The sequence below is a fragment of the Saimiri boliviensis genome, chromosome 4 (assembly GCF_048565385.1).
Source record: "Saimiri boliviensis isolate mSaiBol1 chromosome 4, mSaiBol1.pri, whole genome shotgun sequence".
Classification (NCBI taxonomy): domain Eukaryota; kingdom Metazoa; phylum Chordata; class Mammalia; order Primates; family Cebidae; genus Saimiri; species Saimiri boliviensis.
Window position 1 is genome coordinate 20,281,356 of NC_133452.1, and position 18,105 is coordinate 20,299,460.

Sequence of the window (18,105 nt, forward strand, 5' to 3'; positions counted from 1 at the left end):
TTGTTCTCGGTACATTAATTTTTTAGAATAAATGAGCCTGGAGTAAAAGAATTTTTTTTTTTTTTTTTTTATGAAAGATAAAATAGGAGGAAGGATATTTGAGGCCTAGGCATTACACTAAGAGAAGTATATAATAGAGAGGTAAATGAAGATTCATGTTAACAGATACTTGTTTCACATTGAGAACCTTTTTTTTTTTTTTTTTTTCGGAGTACATTAGAGAAAAGTAGAAAGCTGACTCCTCTGGGATCCCCTTCTTGCACTCCACAGCTGAATTTGCATATGTACTCACTTTGAGTATCCTTTTAACTACCTCTTAAGCTGCACTTTTGATCATTAATTTCCTTTGAAATGGTTTCTAGATTTCTAACATGCTTTATTAAAAATTATCATGCATTTAACCTTTAAATATATGCCTGAATTTTTTCCAAGCTATTTCTTAATATTTAATATTGAAGAAGATAATTCTTATTTAACATCTAGTTTATTTGCTTAGGTTGGATTATCTCAAGATGCCCAGGATCAAATGAGAAAGATGCTTTGCCAAAAAGAATCTAATTACATTCGTCTTAAAAGGGCTAAAATGGACAAGTCTATGTTTGTGAAGATAAAGACACTAGGAATAGGAGCATTTGGTGAAGTCTGTCTAGCAAGAAAAGTAGATACTAAGGCTTTGTATGCAACAAAAACTCTTCGAAAGAAAGATGTTCTGCTTCGAAATCAAGTCGCTCATGTTAAAGCTGAGAGAGATATCCTGGCTGAAGCTGACAATGAATGGGTAGTTCGTCTATATTATTCATTCCAAGATAAGGACAATTTATACTTTGTAATGGACTACATTCCTGGGGGTGATATGATGAGCCTATTAATTAGAATGGGCATCTTTCCAGAAAACCTGGCACGATTCTACATAGCAGAACTTACCTGTGCAGTTGAAAGTGTTCATAAAATGGGTTTTATTCATAGAGATATTAAACCTGATAATATTTTGATTGATCGTGATGGTCATATTAAATTGACTGACTTTGGCCTCTGCACTGGCTTCAGATGGACACATGATTCTAAGTACTATCAGAGTGGTAAGTAAACTCAAAATGTAGTTTGTTCATAATAATGTAATTTATTGATATAGTAAAATATAGGATGATTATATCACTTGATGAGAGCCAGAAGACATGAGCCAGGTCTTGATTTTTTTGTTGGATAAACTTGGGTGAATCCTTTAGGTGCTTAGACTTATAAAATGAAAGAATGTGCTCAATTTGATTATTACTAAATATTATTAACATTTTTGAGTCACTCCTTTTACATTTTATTTGTCAATATGTCAGACAAATAACTTTTTCTTTTTTTTTGATGGAGTCTCGCTCTTTTGCCCAGGCTGGAGTGCAGTGGTGCAATCTCAACTCACTGCGACCTCCCCTTCCTGGATTCAAGCGATTCTTCTGCCTCAGGAATAGCTGGGATTATAGGCACCTGCCACCATGCCCAGCTAATTTTTGTATTTTTAGTAGAAATGTACCTGCCACCATACCCAGCTAATTTTTGTATTTTTAGTAGAGACAGGATTTTGCCATGTTGGCCAGGCTGATCTCAAACTCCTGACCTCAGGTGATCCACCCACCTCAGCCTCCCAAAGTGCTGAGATTACAGGTGTGAGCCCCTGTACCCGGCCAGATATCATTTTAGTAATTTTTTAATGAATCCTCATATCCACCATTCAGTTAAAGAACTTAATACTTTATATTAATACTTGAGATGCCCCTAAACAATCACTTCCCCTTTTCTCCTCTGCAAAGATAACTCTTGTTTCAGAACTTTGTAATTAGCTCTCTACTCTTATCTATACTTTTATCACAAATGTATATATCCCTAAATAATATTTCATTTTGCCTACTCTAACCTTTATTTAAATATAATTCTATATATATTCTTTGTGTTGACTTGTTTGAGGTTCCTCCATATTATTCATGTAACATTTATTTTAACTATTTAGGATTCCATTATGTGACTATTACACAACTTATATAACCCTAAACACTTTATGATCCTTGATCTTACTTTATCCTCACAGTGTCACTGTGAGGCAGGATGAAGAAACTGAGCCCTAATTAGATGAAGTAACTTGCCCAAGGTCAGACAGAAATCAAATGTAAGGGCTAGGCTTTGAACCCAGGTTTGTCTGATTTCAGGGCCCATGTTATTTCTACTACACCACACTGCCTCACCAAGATCCCTCCAAGCGCTAATGGAAGTGTAAGTCAATCTAACATTTGTTAAATACTATGTACTAGGTGCTTTACAGTATATTCTAATATGCTCACAACAATCCTCTGAGGTAAGTATTATTAACTTCCTGTGTTGCTGTGAACACAAGTCGATTGACATTGAAATGAGTAGAACTTAGACAGTTGAACCTACCTTAATGTTCAACATGATGGAATTTAGTGTCTCCCCAGATTCAACTGAATTATTACTTGGAAAGCTTCTTAAAAATATGATTCCTAGGCTCTATTCTCGTCTTTCGATCAAAAATTTTCAGGGCATGGAAATCATATTTTAATCAAACATCCCAGATAATTATTATAGTTAGATTTATTTCTTATACATAACTCTAGATAACTTCATGCCATCTATATGTCAGTGACCTCCAAATCTCTCTCCAGAAATGGCCTTTCTCTGAAATCCATAATTACTCTCCAACTACTTCTTGGCTATCTTCACATGGGTTTCAGATAGGCCTTTCAAACTTCACATGGCCCATAAATAACTCTTTTTTTTAAAGTATAAATCAGATCTTGTTATCTCTTGCTTCAAACTCTCCAGTATCTTTTCACTTTACTTGGAGTAAAAGGCAGACCATTCCTATTGCTTGCAAAACCCTCGTGTAATTTGTTCTTGCCCCATTTTCTACGGTTCTTGCCCATTTCCTATGGTTCTCCCCTTTATCAGCTGCACTGGTCTTCTCTCTGTTTCTGTTGTTTCTGTGTGGAATACCTAGTTCTGATTTTTTTTTTTTTTTTTTTTTTTTTTTTTTTTTGAGACGGAGTTTCACTCTTGTTACCCAGGCTGGAGTGCAATGGCGCGATCTCAGCTCACCGCAACCTCCGCCTCCTGGGTTCAGGCAATTCTCCTGCCTCAGCCTCCTGAGTAGCTGGGATTACAGGCACGCACCACCATGCCCAGCTATTTTTTTTGTATTTTTAGTAGAGACGGGGTTTCACCATGTTGACCAAGATGGTCTCGATCTCTTGACCTTGTGATCCACCCGCCTTGGCCTCCCAAAGTGCTGGGATTACAGGCTTGAGCCACCGCGCCCGGCCTAGTTCTGATTTTTAAATGGTTGAGTCCTTCTTGTTTTTTATGGCTTAGCAGGTATCACCTTCTCAATTGGTCTTCCCTAACCATTCAGTCTTATGTAGCTATCCAGTCACATTTGTCGCATCACTCTGTTGATTCTCTGTGTAGGGTATGTCACTGTTTCTTATGTGTGTAGTAGTTTGTTTTGTTTCTTTTCCTACTAGAATTAACCTGCCTGAGAAAAGACCTTTATCTTACCACTGTCATTTATTGAATGAAACACTGACCTAAGTTTTTTGAAAGTTTGTCCAGAGTAGTAACAGGGAGTGGCCTTAATCTCCCCATTACTCATATTGTTGTCATTTAACATTGAATAAATTACTAAATCTTAGGCTTTTTTTTTTTTCCAGTTTAAAACCCTTCCTATTGATATCTCAATGATTTGGCATACGTTGTATCTTAGTTTGTCACAAGGGAGAATGTTAACCCTAAACCATTATGTCAAAAGATAAAACAGACTTCAGGTTTACTCTTGTCCTTGTTGCTTTTCTTTATTTATTCTGCTATTGTGCAGGTGACCATCCAAGGCAAGATAGCATGGATTTCAGTAATGAGTGGGGGGATCCCTCAAGCTGTCGATGTGGAGACAGACTGAAGCCGTTAGAGCGGAGAGCTGCACGCCAGCACCAGCGATGTCTAGCACATTCTTTGGTTGGGACTCCCAATTATATTGCACCTGAAGTGTTGCTACGAACAGGTAAAGCACTTGGTTTCATATGTAATCTCAGTAGGTCTTTAGACCAGCCAAGACCTAACACTAATATGCCTTATTTTTCAGGCTTATAATAATAATACTAATTTTACAGTATAAATTGGTGATTTAATGTTAATTTTGATTGTATTCTGAGCATTTATAAAGTGCTTATAAATAACTTTGATATCTTATTTTAGGATACACACAGTTATGTGATTGGTGGAGTGTTGGTGTTATTCTTTTTGAAATGTTGGTGGGACAACCTCCTTTCTTGGCACAAACACCATTAGAAACACAAATGAAGGTAAGGTATGGCATCTATTTCAAAAGAACTATCACAAAGTTCCTACCTCATTGACCTTCATTTATTAGTACTTACAGTATTTTAATCTGGAGTTAAAGAATGAGCTTGGGCTGGGTGCAGTGGCTCACACCTATAATGCCAGTGCTTTGGAAGGCTGAGGCAGGAGGATTCCTTGAGCCCAGGAGTTCAAGATCAGCCTGGGCAACAATGTGAGACCCCACCTCTCCAAAAAAACGTTTTTATTAAAAAAAGAGGCTGGGCGCGGTGGCTCAAGCCTGTAATCCCAGCACTTTGGGAGGCCGAGGCGGATGGATCACGAGGTTGAGAGATCGAGACCATCCTGGTCAACATGGTGAAACCCCGTCTCTACTAAAAATACAAAAAACTAGCTGGGCATGGTGGCACATGCCTGTAATCCCAGCTACTTAGGAGGCTGAGGCAGGAGAATTGCCTGAAGCCAGGAGGCGGAGGTTGCGGTGAGCCGAGATCGCGCCATTGCACTCCATCCTGGGTAACAAGAGCGAAACTCCGTCTCAAAAAACAAAAAAAAAAAAGAGAAAAAGAGTGAACTTGTAAGGGTATATGAACTCACCGAAATTGCATGTGAACTCCTGTCTCCATCACGCCATATCACCATAATCTTGTATTCCCCCTCACTCATACCCCATACTCATTTCATTCTCAAAAAGGTCCATTTTGAAGATTGATTCCAGTTTACTCCTTGTCACCTACTACCTTGTGGCTTTGTCTCCTTCTGTGCAAACCACAAACAAATGTTTATATCCCCACTTGAAAATCCCTCTCACACTTAAATGAGAATGTACTCACAATTTTGTTCATACACTGTCTGATTTAAAACCCTTTAGTGATTCCTTTGTCCATGGGTTAAAGTCCAAATTTGCCCTCTGTTCATATGATCCCCTCCGTCTGGAATGTCCTACTTCCATCTCTCTCTTCTGTAATTCTTCCTCCTTTCTGAAGTCAAACTCCTGATCATTCTGGTTTTTTTTTCGAGATGGAGCCTCATTTTTGTTGCCCAGGCTGGAGTGCAGTGGCACAATCTCGGCTCACTGCAACCTCCGACTCCTGAGTTCAAGCAATTCTCATGCCTCAGCCTCCAGAGTAGCTGGGATTACAGACACGTGCCACAGTACCCAGCTAATTTTTCTATTTTTAGTAGAGATGGGATTTCGTCACTTTCGCCAGGGTGGTCTCTAGCTCCTGACCTCCTGATCCACCGGCTTTGGTCTCCCAAAGTGCTGGTTGCAGGCATGAGCCACTGTGCCTAGCCAAAATTCATCTGTTTGTTTATTTATTTATTTATTTATTTATTTATTTTTTGAGACGGAGTTTCGCTCTTGTTACCCAGGCTGGAGTGCAATGGCGCGATCTCGGCTCACCGAAACCTCCGCCTCCTGGGTTCAGGCAATTCTCCTACCTCAGCCTCCTGAGTAGCTGGGATTACAGGCACGCACCACCATGCCCAGCTGATTTTTTTGTATTTTTAGTAGAGACGGGGTTTTACCACGTTGACCAGAGTGGTCTCGATCTCTTGACCTCGTGATCCACCCGCCTCGGCCTCCCAAGGTGCTGGGATTACAGGCTATTTCTTTATTTAAACAATGAAAACCAGAAACTAAAATTTAAAAATACTACCATTCACAGTAGCTCCTCTGAAATAAAAAACTTTGATGTAAATCTGACAACATGAGCAAGATCTGTATGCAAATTGCTACTGAAATAAATAATAGGCTGGGTGCGGTGGCTCACGCCTATAATCCCAGCACTTTGGGAAGCCAAGGCAGGCAGATCACCTGAGGTCAGGAGTTTGAGACCAGCCTGGCCAACATGGTGAAACCCTGTCTCTACTAAAAATACAAAAATTAGCCAGGCATGGTGGCAGGCACCTATAAACCCCAGCTACTCAGGAGACTGAAGGAGGATAATACTTGAACCTGGGAGGTAAAGGTTGAAGTGAGCCAAGATTGTGTCACTGCACTCCAGCCTGGGTGACAGAGTGAGACAATGTCTCAAGAAAAGAAAAAGAAAAAGAAGTGGTAGATCTTGGCCAGATACAGTGGCTCACACCTGTAATACCAGCACTTTGGGAGGCCAGGTGGGCAGATTACTTGAGGTCAGGAGTTTGAGACCAGCCTGGCCAACATGGCAACACCATCTCTACTAAAAATACAAAAAAAATTAGTTTGTAATCCAGCTGCTCAGGAGACTGAGACAGGAAAATTGCTTGAACCTGGGAGGAGGAGGTTGCGGTGAGCCCATATAGTGCCATTGCACTCCAGCCTGGGTGACAGAGTGAGACTGTCTTCAAAAAACAAAAGAGAGAGAGAGGGAGAAAGGGAAGGAGAGAGAGAAAAAGGAGGGAGAGGAGGTAGGGAGAGAGGGAAGGGGAGACAGAGAGAGAAGAAAAGAAAAGAAAGAGAAATCATAGATCTAAATAAGTAGAGACACATACCACATTCATTGATTGGAAGAGTTAACGTAGTAAAGCTGTAACTTTTCCTGTAATTAATTTATAGGTTTAACTCATCACCAGTCAAAAATCTCAGCAGGATTTTTTGTAGATACAGATGAACCAATTTTAAAATTTACATGGATGGACAAAGAGTAGAATAGGCCAAGCTCGGTGGCTTATGCCTGTAATCCCGACGCTTTGGGAGGCCGAAGCGGGTGGATCATTGGGCTCAGGAGTCTCTACTAAAATACAAAAATTTAGCCATGTACAGGGATACGTGCCTGTAGTCCCAGCTACTCGGGAGGCTGAGGCAGGAGAATTGCTTGAACCCAGGAGACAGAGGTTGCAGTGCACCGAGGTCAATCCACTGCACTCCAGCCTGGGCAACAGGGTAAGACTTTGTCTCCAAAAAAAAAAACAGAAAGAATAGCAAAATAAATTTTTTAACAAGAACAAAGTTGGAGCGTTCAGCTATCTGACTTTAAAATGTACTGTGAAGCTTCAATAATGTAGACAGTGTGAGAGTGACAAAAAGGTACACACATAAATCAGTGGAACGGAATATAGAATGCAGACATAAGACCGCACTACTATGGCCATTTGATCTTTGACAAAGGTGCAAATGGAAAAAGGATAGTTTTCTAACAAATGGTAATGAAAAAAATTGGTCAGCCATGTACAAGAAAACTAAACCTCAGGCCAGGTAAGATGGCCCATGCCTGTAATCCCAGCACTTTGGGAGGCCAAGGTGGGTGAGGTCAGGGGTTCAAGAACAGCCTGGCCAACATGACGAAACCCTATCTCTACTAAAAACAGAAAAATTAGCCGAGTGTGGAGGTGCATACCTGTAATCCCAGCTACTCAGGAGGCGAGGCAGGAGAATCACTTCAACCCAGGAGGCAGAGCTTGCAATGAGCCGATATCGTGCCACTGCACTCCAGCCTGGAACAACAGAGCAAGACTCTGTCGCAAAAAAACAAAAAACAAAAACAAAAACTGAACCTCAGGTGACCTGACACCTTTACAAAAATTAACTTAAATTGAGTCACATATGTGTAGATAAAATTTAAAGCTATAGTACTTGTAGAAGAAAACAGGAGAAAATCTTCATGGGCTGGGATTAAGTAAAGAGTTCCTAGAAATGACCCCAGAATCATGATCTGTAAAAGAAAAAATTCATCAACACTAAGAACTTTACCACACGTACAGTCAAGAGAAAAGACAAGCTACAGTCTGGGAGAAAATATTTACAAATCACATGTCTAAGAAAGGTTTTTTATCTACAATATATGAAGAACCCTCAAAACTCAACAATAAGGAAACAAATAACCCAAGCCAGTGACATGACATATTTCTTTATATGTCTGGGTCAAAAAAAATGGATCTCCGTCTCTTTAAATCTGCCAGAGCTGGTCAAAGAAAGGCAGGAATCTGTGCTGGTCCCTCAGGGAATCACCAACACTAGCCAAAATGGACAACCTCAGATTTTTGGAGGGCAAAGTTCTTTTTTTTTTTTTTTTTTTGAGACGGAGTTTCGCTCTTGTTGCCCAGGCTGGAGTGCAATGGCACGATCTCGGCTCACCGCAACCTTCACCTCCTGGGTTCAGGCGATTCTCCTGCCTCAGCCTCCTGAGTAGCTGGGATTACAGGCACACGCCACCATGCCCAGCTAATTTTTAGTATTTTTTTTTCTTTTTTTTCTTTTTTTTTTTTTTTTTTGAGACGGAGTTTCGCTCTCGTTACCCTGGCTGGAGTGCAATGGCGCGATCTCGGCTCACCACAACCTCTGCCTCCTGGGTTCAGGCAATTCTCCTGCCTCAGCCTCCTGAGTAGCTGGGATTACAGGCACGTGCCACCGTGCCCAGCCAATTTTTAGTATTTTTAGTAGAGACAGGGTTTCACCATGTTGAGCAGGATGGTCTCGATCTCTTGACCTCATGATCCACCCGCCTCGGCCTCCCAAAGTGCTGGGATTACAGGCTTGAGCCACCGCGCCCGGCCTTGGAGGGCAAAGTTCTTACTGCCCACCTTGGTACTAACCAGCTGTTCCAGGAAGACAAGCTGTGGTCTTCATGACCGCCGCAGGACTGAGGAGTGGTAGATGGTAGTGGGTTCACACACGCTGCTGTCTGAACCAAATTTTAGCAGCCTCTCCCTTCATGAGGCACTCTCCTGGCTGCTTTAAGTATCTGATCAGGTTCCAAAGTTCTAAAATAAATTATTCTGATAGTCTTTTTCCAGTTTAATGATTGTTTTTAAGGAACAGTAGATCCTTGATACTTGGGACTCTGTTTTCTGTGATGTCTCTTTCTACTGTGGTTTTTACTATTATCTCTTTGTTTAGTTTTGTTTGTGGTTGCTCTAGTGACTACAAAATACATATTAAGGTTTTTTTTTTTTTTTTGAGATGGAGTCACACTCTATCGCCCAGGCTAGAGTGTAGTGGCACAACCTGGGCTCACTGCAACCTCCGCCTCCCGGGTTCAAGCGATACTCTTGCCTCAGTCTCTCAAGTAGCTGGGATTACCGGCACTCTCCACTATGCCTGGCTAATTTTTGTATTTTTAGTAGAGACAGGGAGGGTTTCACTATGTTGGCCAGGCTGGTCTTGAACTCCTGACCTCTCCACCTGCTTCGGCCTCCCAAAGTGCTGGGATTACAGGCGTGAGCCACCATGCCTGGCATAAGTTTTTACTATCTACCTAGAATTTATATTTTACAACTTCAAGTTCAATGTAGAACCTTACTGTCATATAGGTCCCTTTATTCTCTACTCTTTATGTTGTAGTTACTTTATTTTTCTTCTTCTTTTTTTTTGAGACAAGGTCTTGCTCTGCTGCAAGTGCAGAAGTGTGATCTCAGCTCACTGCAACCTCTGCCTCCCAGGTTCAAGATTCTCCTGTGTCATCCTACTAAGTAGCTGGAATTACAGAGGTGCATGCCACCACACTTGACTAGTTTTATTTTTATTTTTCAATCAATATTAGTCACTGTGTTGCTCAGGCTGGTCTTGAACTTCTGGGCTCAAGCAGTTTTCTCACTTTGGCTTCCCAAAGTGTTGGGATTGCAAGCGTGAGCCTGCACCCAGCTTGTAGTTATTTTATACATTACATCTACATATGCTTAAAACCTCATCTAGCCAGGTGCAGTGGCTTACACCTGTAATCCCAGGACTTTGGAAGGCCACAGCAGGAGGATCACTGGAACGCAGAAGTTTGAGATCAGCCTGGGCAACATAGTGAAATCCTGTCTTTACAAAAAAATTTTTTTAATTAGCCTAGCATGCTGGTGTGTGGTTGTACATGCCTACAGTCCCAGCTACTTGGGGCGGGGTGACCGGTTAGATGGGAGGATCTCTCCTGAACCCAGGAGGTCGAGGCTGCAGTAAGATCTAAGAGTGCACCACTGCACAACAAAGTGGTGTGGGTAACAAAGTGTGACCTTGTCTCAAAACCTGCCTCATCCAACAATATAACAGTTTTGCTTTCAACCATCAAGTTCTTTTAAAGAACTCAAGGTGAGAGGCTGGGTGCTGTGGCTCATACCTGCAATCCTAGCATTTTGGGAGGCCAATGCAAGCGGATTGCTTGAAGCCAGGAGTTCCAGACCAGCATGAGTAACAAATAATAGATCATGTTTCTACCAAAAACAAAAAAGTAGCCGGGCATGGTGGATGGTGGCACATGCCTTTGGTCCCAGCTGCTCCAGACATAGGAGGATCACTTGAGCCCAGGAGTTCCAGACTGCAATGAGCTATAATCACCCCAGTACACCACATCCTGAGCAGCAGAATGAGAACCTGTCTGGGAAAAAAAAAAAAAAAAAATCAAGATGAGAAGAATAGTCAATTATGTTTACCTGTATATTTAGCATTTTCCTTGCTCTTCCTGCATTCTTGGTGTTTCAAGATTCCTTCTATGTTGTATCTCTTCCATCTGAAAAAACTTCCTTAAGCAAATACTTTAAAGCAAGTATGTTGACAACAGATTGTCTTAATTTATCTTCATATGAGAATGTCTACATTTTGCCTGTCTTAGAATATTATGACTTAAGAGCAGGTACAGTGGCTCATGCCTGTAATCCCAGCACTTTGGGAGGCCAAGGTGGGCGAATCACCCGAGGTCAGGAATTTGAGACCAGCCTGGCCAACATGGTGAAACCTTGTCTCTACTAAAATACAAAAAATTAGCTGGGCTGGTGGTGTGTGCCTGTAATCTCAGCTACTTGGGAGGCTGAGGCAGAATTGCTTGAACCCGGTAAGCAGAGATTGCAGGGAGCAAGATTGCACCACTAAACTCCAGCCTGGGTGACAGAGTGAGACTCCATCTCCATAAAAAAAAAAAAAAGAGTATTATCACTTGATACATAATTCTGGGTTTTAGTTCTTACAGCACTTTAAAATGTCCACTTCCTTCTATCATTCATAATTTGATGTGACATCTGCAATTATTCAGATCCCTCAAGTAATGCATTATGTTTCTCTAGCTGCTTTCAATAATTATTTTTTTCAGTATTGTAATCATGATACGTCTGGGCATGAATTTCTCAGGGTTTATTGTTTGGTATTCACCAAGCATCTTAAATCTGTAGGTTTATGTCTTTGATCAGATTTGGGGTGTGTTCAACCGTCATATCTTTAAGTATTTCTCTGTACCACACATTTTCTTCTCTTGTGATGTTAATCACAGGAATGTTAGACCTTTTGATGTGCTTCCACAGATTTCCATAATTTTTTGTTTTTTTCTGCTGTTTAGAATGAACAGTTGATTGAATTGTATAATTAGTATCAACCTATCTTTTTAGAGTCTTGTTCTGTTGCTCAGGCTGGAGTACAGTGGCATGATCTCAGCTCATCGCAACCTCCAGCTCCAGCTCTGGGTTCAAGTGATCCTTCCACCTCAGCCTTCCAAGTCAAGTCACTGGGACTATAGGCTTACCAACACACTCAGCTAATTGTTTGTATTTTTAGTAGAGACAGGGTTCTCAACATGTTGGCCAGGCTGGTCTCAAACTCCTGGCCTCAAGTGATCCACCCGTCTCAGCCTCCCAAGGTGCTGGGATTACAGGAGTGAGCCATCATGCCTGGCCAGTAGCAACCTATCTTCAAGTTCACTGATTTTTTTTTCCTCTGACATCTTCACTCTGCTATTGAACCTATCCACTGAGTTTTTTATTTTGATTATTTTTCAATTATAAAATTTCTTTTTGATGCTTTATACCTTCAGTTTCTTTGCTGAGACCTAGCTTTCATTTCATGAGTGTTCATCCTTATTTGAAGCATATTTATAATGGCTACTTTCAAATTTTTGTCAGAAAATTCTAGCATCTATGTCATAACAGTACTGACTGACTTTTCCTATGTTACTTGAAATTTTCTGGGTTTTTTTGTATACCAAGTAATTTTGGATTGTATCCTGGACTTTTTGAATATTATGTTATGAGACTCTGGTCTTTATTTATTTATTTATTTTTTTTTTTTTGAGACAGTGTCTTGCTCTATCACACAAGCTGGAGTGTAGTGCTGCAATCATGGCTCACTGCAGCCTCAAACTCCTGGGCTCCGGAATCCTCTTGCTTCAACCTACTGAGTAGCTAGGACTATAGGTGCACACCACCATACCTGACTAATTGTTAAAGTTTTTTATAGAGAGGGGGTCTTGCTTTGTTGCCCAGGTTAGTTTTGAACCTTCCTGGCTTCAAGCAGTCCTCCCACTTTGGCCTCCCAAGGTGCTGGGATTATAGGCAAAAGCCACCACGCTTGGCCTCAGAAAAAGTTTTATGAAACATGTATTAAGTATGTGCCAGGCAATTTACTGAGCAGTAGGAGATACAAAGACCACCAAAACATGATCCCTAGCCTTAATGGAATTTTACATTTCAGTAGAAGGACATAAACATAAATAGGTACCACAAGGTATTAGAAATACGATAGAAATAGCCGGGCACGGTGACTCAAGCCTGTAATCCCAGCACTTTGGGAGGCCGAGGCAGGTGGGTCACGAGGTCAAGAGATCGAGACCATCCTGGTCAACATGGTGAGACCCCGTCTCTACTAAAAATACAAAAAAAAAATTAGCTGGGCATGGTGGCACGTGCCTGTAATCCCAGCTACTCAGGAGGCTGAGGCAGGAGAATTGCTTGAACCCAGGAGGCGGAGGTTGCGGTGAGCCGAGATTGAGCCATTGCACTCCAGCCTGGGTAACAAGAGTGAAACTCCGTCTCAAAAAAAAAAAAGAAATACGATAGAAATAAATATATGGTACAGGGAAGGCAGAGTAGAAGTAGTCATTTCCACCATAGACAAAAAGATTTACTAAAGGAGATTAAAACTGACAGTGAGTCTTATAATGCGAGTAGAAATTGCCTGGAGAGGACAGGATAGGCGAAAAAATTATTTTTCAGCAAAATATCATGTAATTTATTTAACATACAAAAACAGCCCAGTGAGACTTTTGGTATAAAACTTGAAGGAAATTTTTATTTTTCTAATTTATCTCTTTCTCCCTAATTTTTAAAAATCTTTGAAGGTTATCAACTGGCAAACATCTCTTCACATTCCACCACAAGCTAAACTCAGTCCTGAAGCTTCTGACCTTATTATTAAACTTTGCCGAGGACCCGAAGATCGCTTAGGCAAGAATGGTGCTGACGAAATAAAAGCTCATCCATTTTTTAAAACAATTGATTTCTCCAGTGACCTGAGACAGCAGTCTGCTTCATACATTCCTAAAATCACACACCCAACAGATACATCAAATTTTGATCCTGTTGATCCTGATAAGTTATGGAGTGATGATAACGAGGAAGAAAATGTAAATGACACTCTCAATGGATGGTATAAAAATGGAAAGCATCCTGAACATGCATTCTATGAATTTACTTTCCGGAGATTTTTTGATGACAATGGCTACCCATATAATTATCCGAAGCCTATTGAATATGAATACATTAATTCACAAGGCTCAGAGCAGCAGTCGGATGAAGATGATCAACACACAGGCTCAGAGATTAAAAATCGAGATCTAGTGTATGTTTAACGCGCTAGTAAATAAATTAATGAGGATTTGCAAAAGGGCCTGAAATGTGAGGTGTTTTGAGGTTCTAAGAGTAAAATTATGCAAATATGACAGAGCTACATATGTGTGCTCTGTGTACAATATTTTATTTTCCTAAATTATGGGAAATCCTTTAAAAATGTTAATTTATTCCAGCCTTTTAAATCAGTATTTAGAAAAAAATTGTTATAAGGAAAGTAAATTATGAACTGAATATTATAGTCAGTTCTTGGTACTTAAAGTACTTAAAATAAGTAGTGCTTTGTTTAAAAGGAGAAACCTGGTATCTATTTGTATATATGCTAAATAATTTTAAAAGTCAAGAGTTTTTGAAATTTTTTGGAAAGTTTTAGTTTTATCATGCTTTAACCAAATATGAAACATACCACATATTTACAGAGCTCTTTTTTCCCCTCATAACCTTGTTTTTGGTATAAAATAAGCTAGAGAAATAAAGCCATCATGTTGATGAGTGTACCTTGGCTAATGATAATCTGTATAATTCACATCCTGAAACTAAGGAATACAAGGTTGAAAAAATATTAATATGTTCATCAGAAGGAAAAATGGTACAGATATCTTTTTTTCCCCCATCTGTGGAATATCTAATCTTCTTGGCATTTATTTCTCAAGAATTACTGGCTCTAAAAGAAGCCAAAGCACTACTTAGCTTTCTTTCCATGTTGGTTTTTTGTTTTGTTTTGTTTTTTGTGTGTTTTTTGTTTTTTGTTGTTGTTGTTGTTGTTGTTTGTGGGGTTTTTTTTGGTTTGTTTTTTTTTTTTTGAGACAGAGTCTCGCTCTGTCACCAGGCTGGAGTGCACTGGTGCGATCTTGGCTCACTGCAGCCTTCACCTTCCAGGTTCAAGCAATTCTGCCTCAGCCTCCCAAGTAGCTGTGACTACAGGGTGCGTACCACCACCCCCAGCTAATTTTTGTATTTTTAGTACAGACGGCGTTTCACCATGTTGGCCAGGCTGGTCTCAATCTCCTGACCTCATTATCCACCCGCCTCAACCTTCTAAAGTCCTGAGATTACAGGTGTGAGCCGCTGCGTCCAGCCCCATATTGGTATTTTTAATGCTGCTTCCAATTTTAAAAGGGAACCAAGCTGCCATAAATCAAATTTTTCAGTACTAAAAGCTAAAATATTTCCCACCATCCTAAGCAGAGAATTATTTTCATTTTCATATACTTTTCCTATACAGTAACTATTTTGATTATATCATCAATGTTACCTGTTTACTCTTTCAGAACAGTGCTGCATATACAGATTGTTATTGGCAAAGGAAAATCTGACTATCTGGCAATATTTTATCTAAAGGCAGATTAATTGGTGAAAAAATTAACTCTTGAGATGGCCATTAATAATTAGGAAAATTTACAGAGTGGTCTTACTAGAAAATTCAAGTCCTCCTAATTTATTTATTCTTGAACATGCCTATTATGTATAATGCTTAGTTTCTAAGGAAGATTAAGGTTTCATGCCAAAATACATGTAGCTTATCTTTTAGGAAGCGGGGAAAGGCTCTAATTTGGCCATAGTAAAGTTTATATTGTATTTTATTTCCTTTTCTTAAACTCCACTGATATGCCATTGTTTTTATCAAAAGTTACTATTTGTGGATTGGAGGCATAATTGTAATGATTTTCAGACTGTTAGCTTCCTTCACATAAAAGCTAATTGAAACCACGTATGTAGTAAAATTAAAGGCAGAGCTGTTACAGTTGAATTGGAGAGTCAGAGCAAAGAAAACTTATTAACCCATACTTCCCACCTTTCTACAGATGGTCCTTTCAGAGCTCAACTTGAGAACTACTGCTGTGTTCTCATAGGTCTTGGGGTTACTAGTTCTTGTGAGAATCTGATGAAAGCTGTGGACTCTTCCTAGGAAAAAAAAAAGCTTATCAATACATACACATACAATGTTACATGCAGTTTCAAGGGATTTTGGACATACTGAAACCTGTCACAGGCTCTAGGTTATGGACCTCTGTCCCATAAGAAAATCAATATATTAAAATAAGAACTCTGCTTTTAACTTACCAGTCACTACTTGGCATGTCTTATATAAACTGATAATTTGTGGTGGAAAAGATCTGTAGCATGTGATACAAGGTGAACTTATGAATGCCTTCTTGCTGGTAATAAAATTGTTTTAAATGTGCCCTTTGGAGGTCACTGAAATGTTGGGCTCATTACAGGCTTGATACAGAAATATTTCTGAAGGATTTCAAATCAGAGAATTGTAAGAAAATACGCTATCATGAAATGGCAGTCTTTACCTCATGGTTCGTGGAACATTTGGTTAGTCCCGTAAAATCCTGTGCAAAACAAAGTAGTTCAAGAATTTTTAGGTGGGTACTCACATTTATAAGGTATTCCTCTTGCTCTTTGGGCTTTTTCAGTCTGATTTATTTAAATTTTCATTTAGTTGTTTTATTTCTGGACTATGGTGCAATACAGTAGAAAATAACTTGTTACATTTATGTTGTAGGAAAACTAAGGTGCTGTCTCCTCCCCTTCCCTTCCCACAAAATCTGTATTGCCCCTATTGCTGAAATGTAACAGATACTACAAATTTTGTATTCTTTTTTTTTGGTTTTTTTTTTTTTTTTTTTTTTTTTTTTGAGACAGGGTCTTACTCTGTCACCCAGGCTGGAATGCAGTGGCACTTCACAGCTCACTGCATCCTCGACCTCGGGGCACACGTGATCCTTTTGCCTCAGCCTCCCAAGTAGCTGGGCCTGCGCCACCAAGCCCAGCTAATTTTTACATTTTTCGTAGAGATGGGGTTTCGCCATGTTGCCCAGGTTGCTCTGGAACTCCTGGGCTCCAGTTATATGCCCACCTCAGCCTCCCAAAATGCCGGGATTACAGATGTAAGCCACCGTGCCTGGCGCAAATTTGTATTCTTTTAAAATTTCCTCTGACACAACAAGCCTTTTGCATTTATCTCAAGCAGTATACATGCCTTTAGTATCAGCAGTTTTAACAGTTTGAATGTATGTATCAGCTACCGTATTCCAAAATTACATCTACTTCTTCCACTATATAATCTGGTGCTTCCTGACCAAAAAAGATGAGAAAAACAATGTTAAAAATATAGATGCTTTCCATTGAAATGGAGTGAAAACATTGGTTCTATATGTTTTCTTTTTAAAATTTACTTGCTATCTTTATTCTACTTACCCTTTTAATGCATATCAATAGTATTTATAAGATGTGTTCTATAATTATGTTAATTGTAGATACTGTTATGTATTGTCCAGTGACATCATAAGGCAGGCCCTACTGCTGTATCTTTTCTACCTTCTTATTTGTAATAGAAACTATAGAATGTATGACTAAAAAGTCACTTTGAGATTGACTTTTTAAAAAAGTTACTATCTTCTGCTGTTGCAAAGTGCAAAACTGTGAGTGGAATTGTTTTATTTTGACTTAATATGTTAGAAATTAGAGATTACAGTGGGAGGATTTTTAGACATTGCTGCTGCTGTTACCCAAGGTATTTTAGATTAAAAAATTTTTAATAAACAAAAATCCCTTTGGTATTTAAACTGGAACATTTAGCCTGTTCATTTTAATCTAAAGCAAAAAGTAATTTGGGTCAAAATATTGGTATATTTGTAAAGCGCCTTAATATATCCCATTGTGGAAGGCACTACACAGTTTACTTTTATATTGTATTGTGTATATAAATATTTTGTATTAAAATTGAATCAGTGGCAACACTAAAGTTTTATAAAATCATGCTTTGTTAGAAAAGGAATTACAGCTTTGCAATATAACTAATTGTTTTGCATAATTCTGAATGTAATAGATATGAATAATCAGTCTGTGTTTTTAATGAACTTATTTGTATTTTCCCAATCATTTTCTCTAGTGTAATGTTTGCTGGGATAATAAAAAAAAAATTGAATCTTTCAATTATGTGTGGAAAGCTAATTTTTACACTGCTTAACTATGTTGTTTTCAATTCAAAAATTTATGTAAATATTCTCAGAAAATTTATGATTAAAATTTTGATGTTTTGGAATTAAAATAGATATAACTAATAATAGTACTTAGGTTAAGGCAAACAATATTATGTAAATGTCAAATGTTTTAAATGTTTTTATTTTGACCAATATAAGTACAATAAATGTTTCCTATTAAAGGCTTCCATTAGATTACAGGTTTAGAATTTAATTATTAAATTCTACACTTAATACCATTTGA

The 18,105-nt window shown here is 39.1% G+C and overlaps 1 protein-coding gene across 6 annotated transcripts in view; it reads left to right on the plus strand.

The window, feature by feature from the left end:
* Window positions 1-17,825, plus strand: part of LATS1 (large tumor suppressor kinase 1) — a 56,247-nt gene extending 38,422 nt beyond the window's left edge. For 3 of the 6 annotated variants that reach the window (XM_074397285.1, XM_074397287.1, XM_074397286.1), the window contains 4 exons: window positions 497-1,079; window positions 3,875-4,057; window positions 4,252-4,358; window positions 13,359-17,825. In XM_074397285.1, coding sequence (XP_074253386.1) covers window positions 497-1,079; window positions 3,875-4,057; window positions 4,252-4,358; window positions 13,359-13,868 — 1,383 coding nt within the window. In that variant the 3' untranslated portion in view covers window positions 13,869-17,825. Of the gene's footprint in view, window positions 1-496; window positions 1,080-3,874; window positions 4,058-4,251; window positions 4,359-9,970; window positions 10,070-13,358 lie in introns of those variants that run through there. The other 3 variants (XM_074397288.1, XM_010331426.3, XR_012517156.1) reach the window with 3 other exon arrangements.
* The last annotated feature ends 280 nt before the right edge of the window (window positions 17,826-18,105 follow it).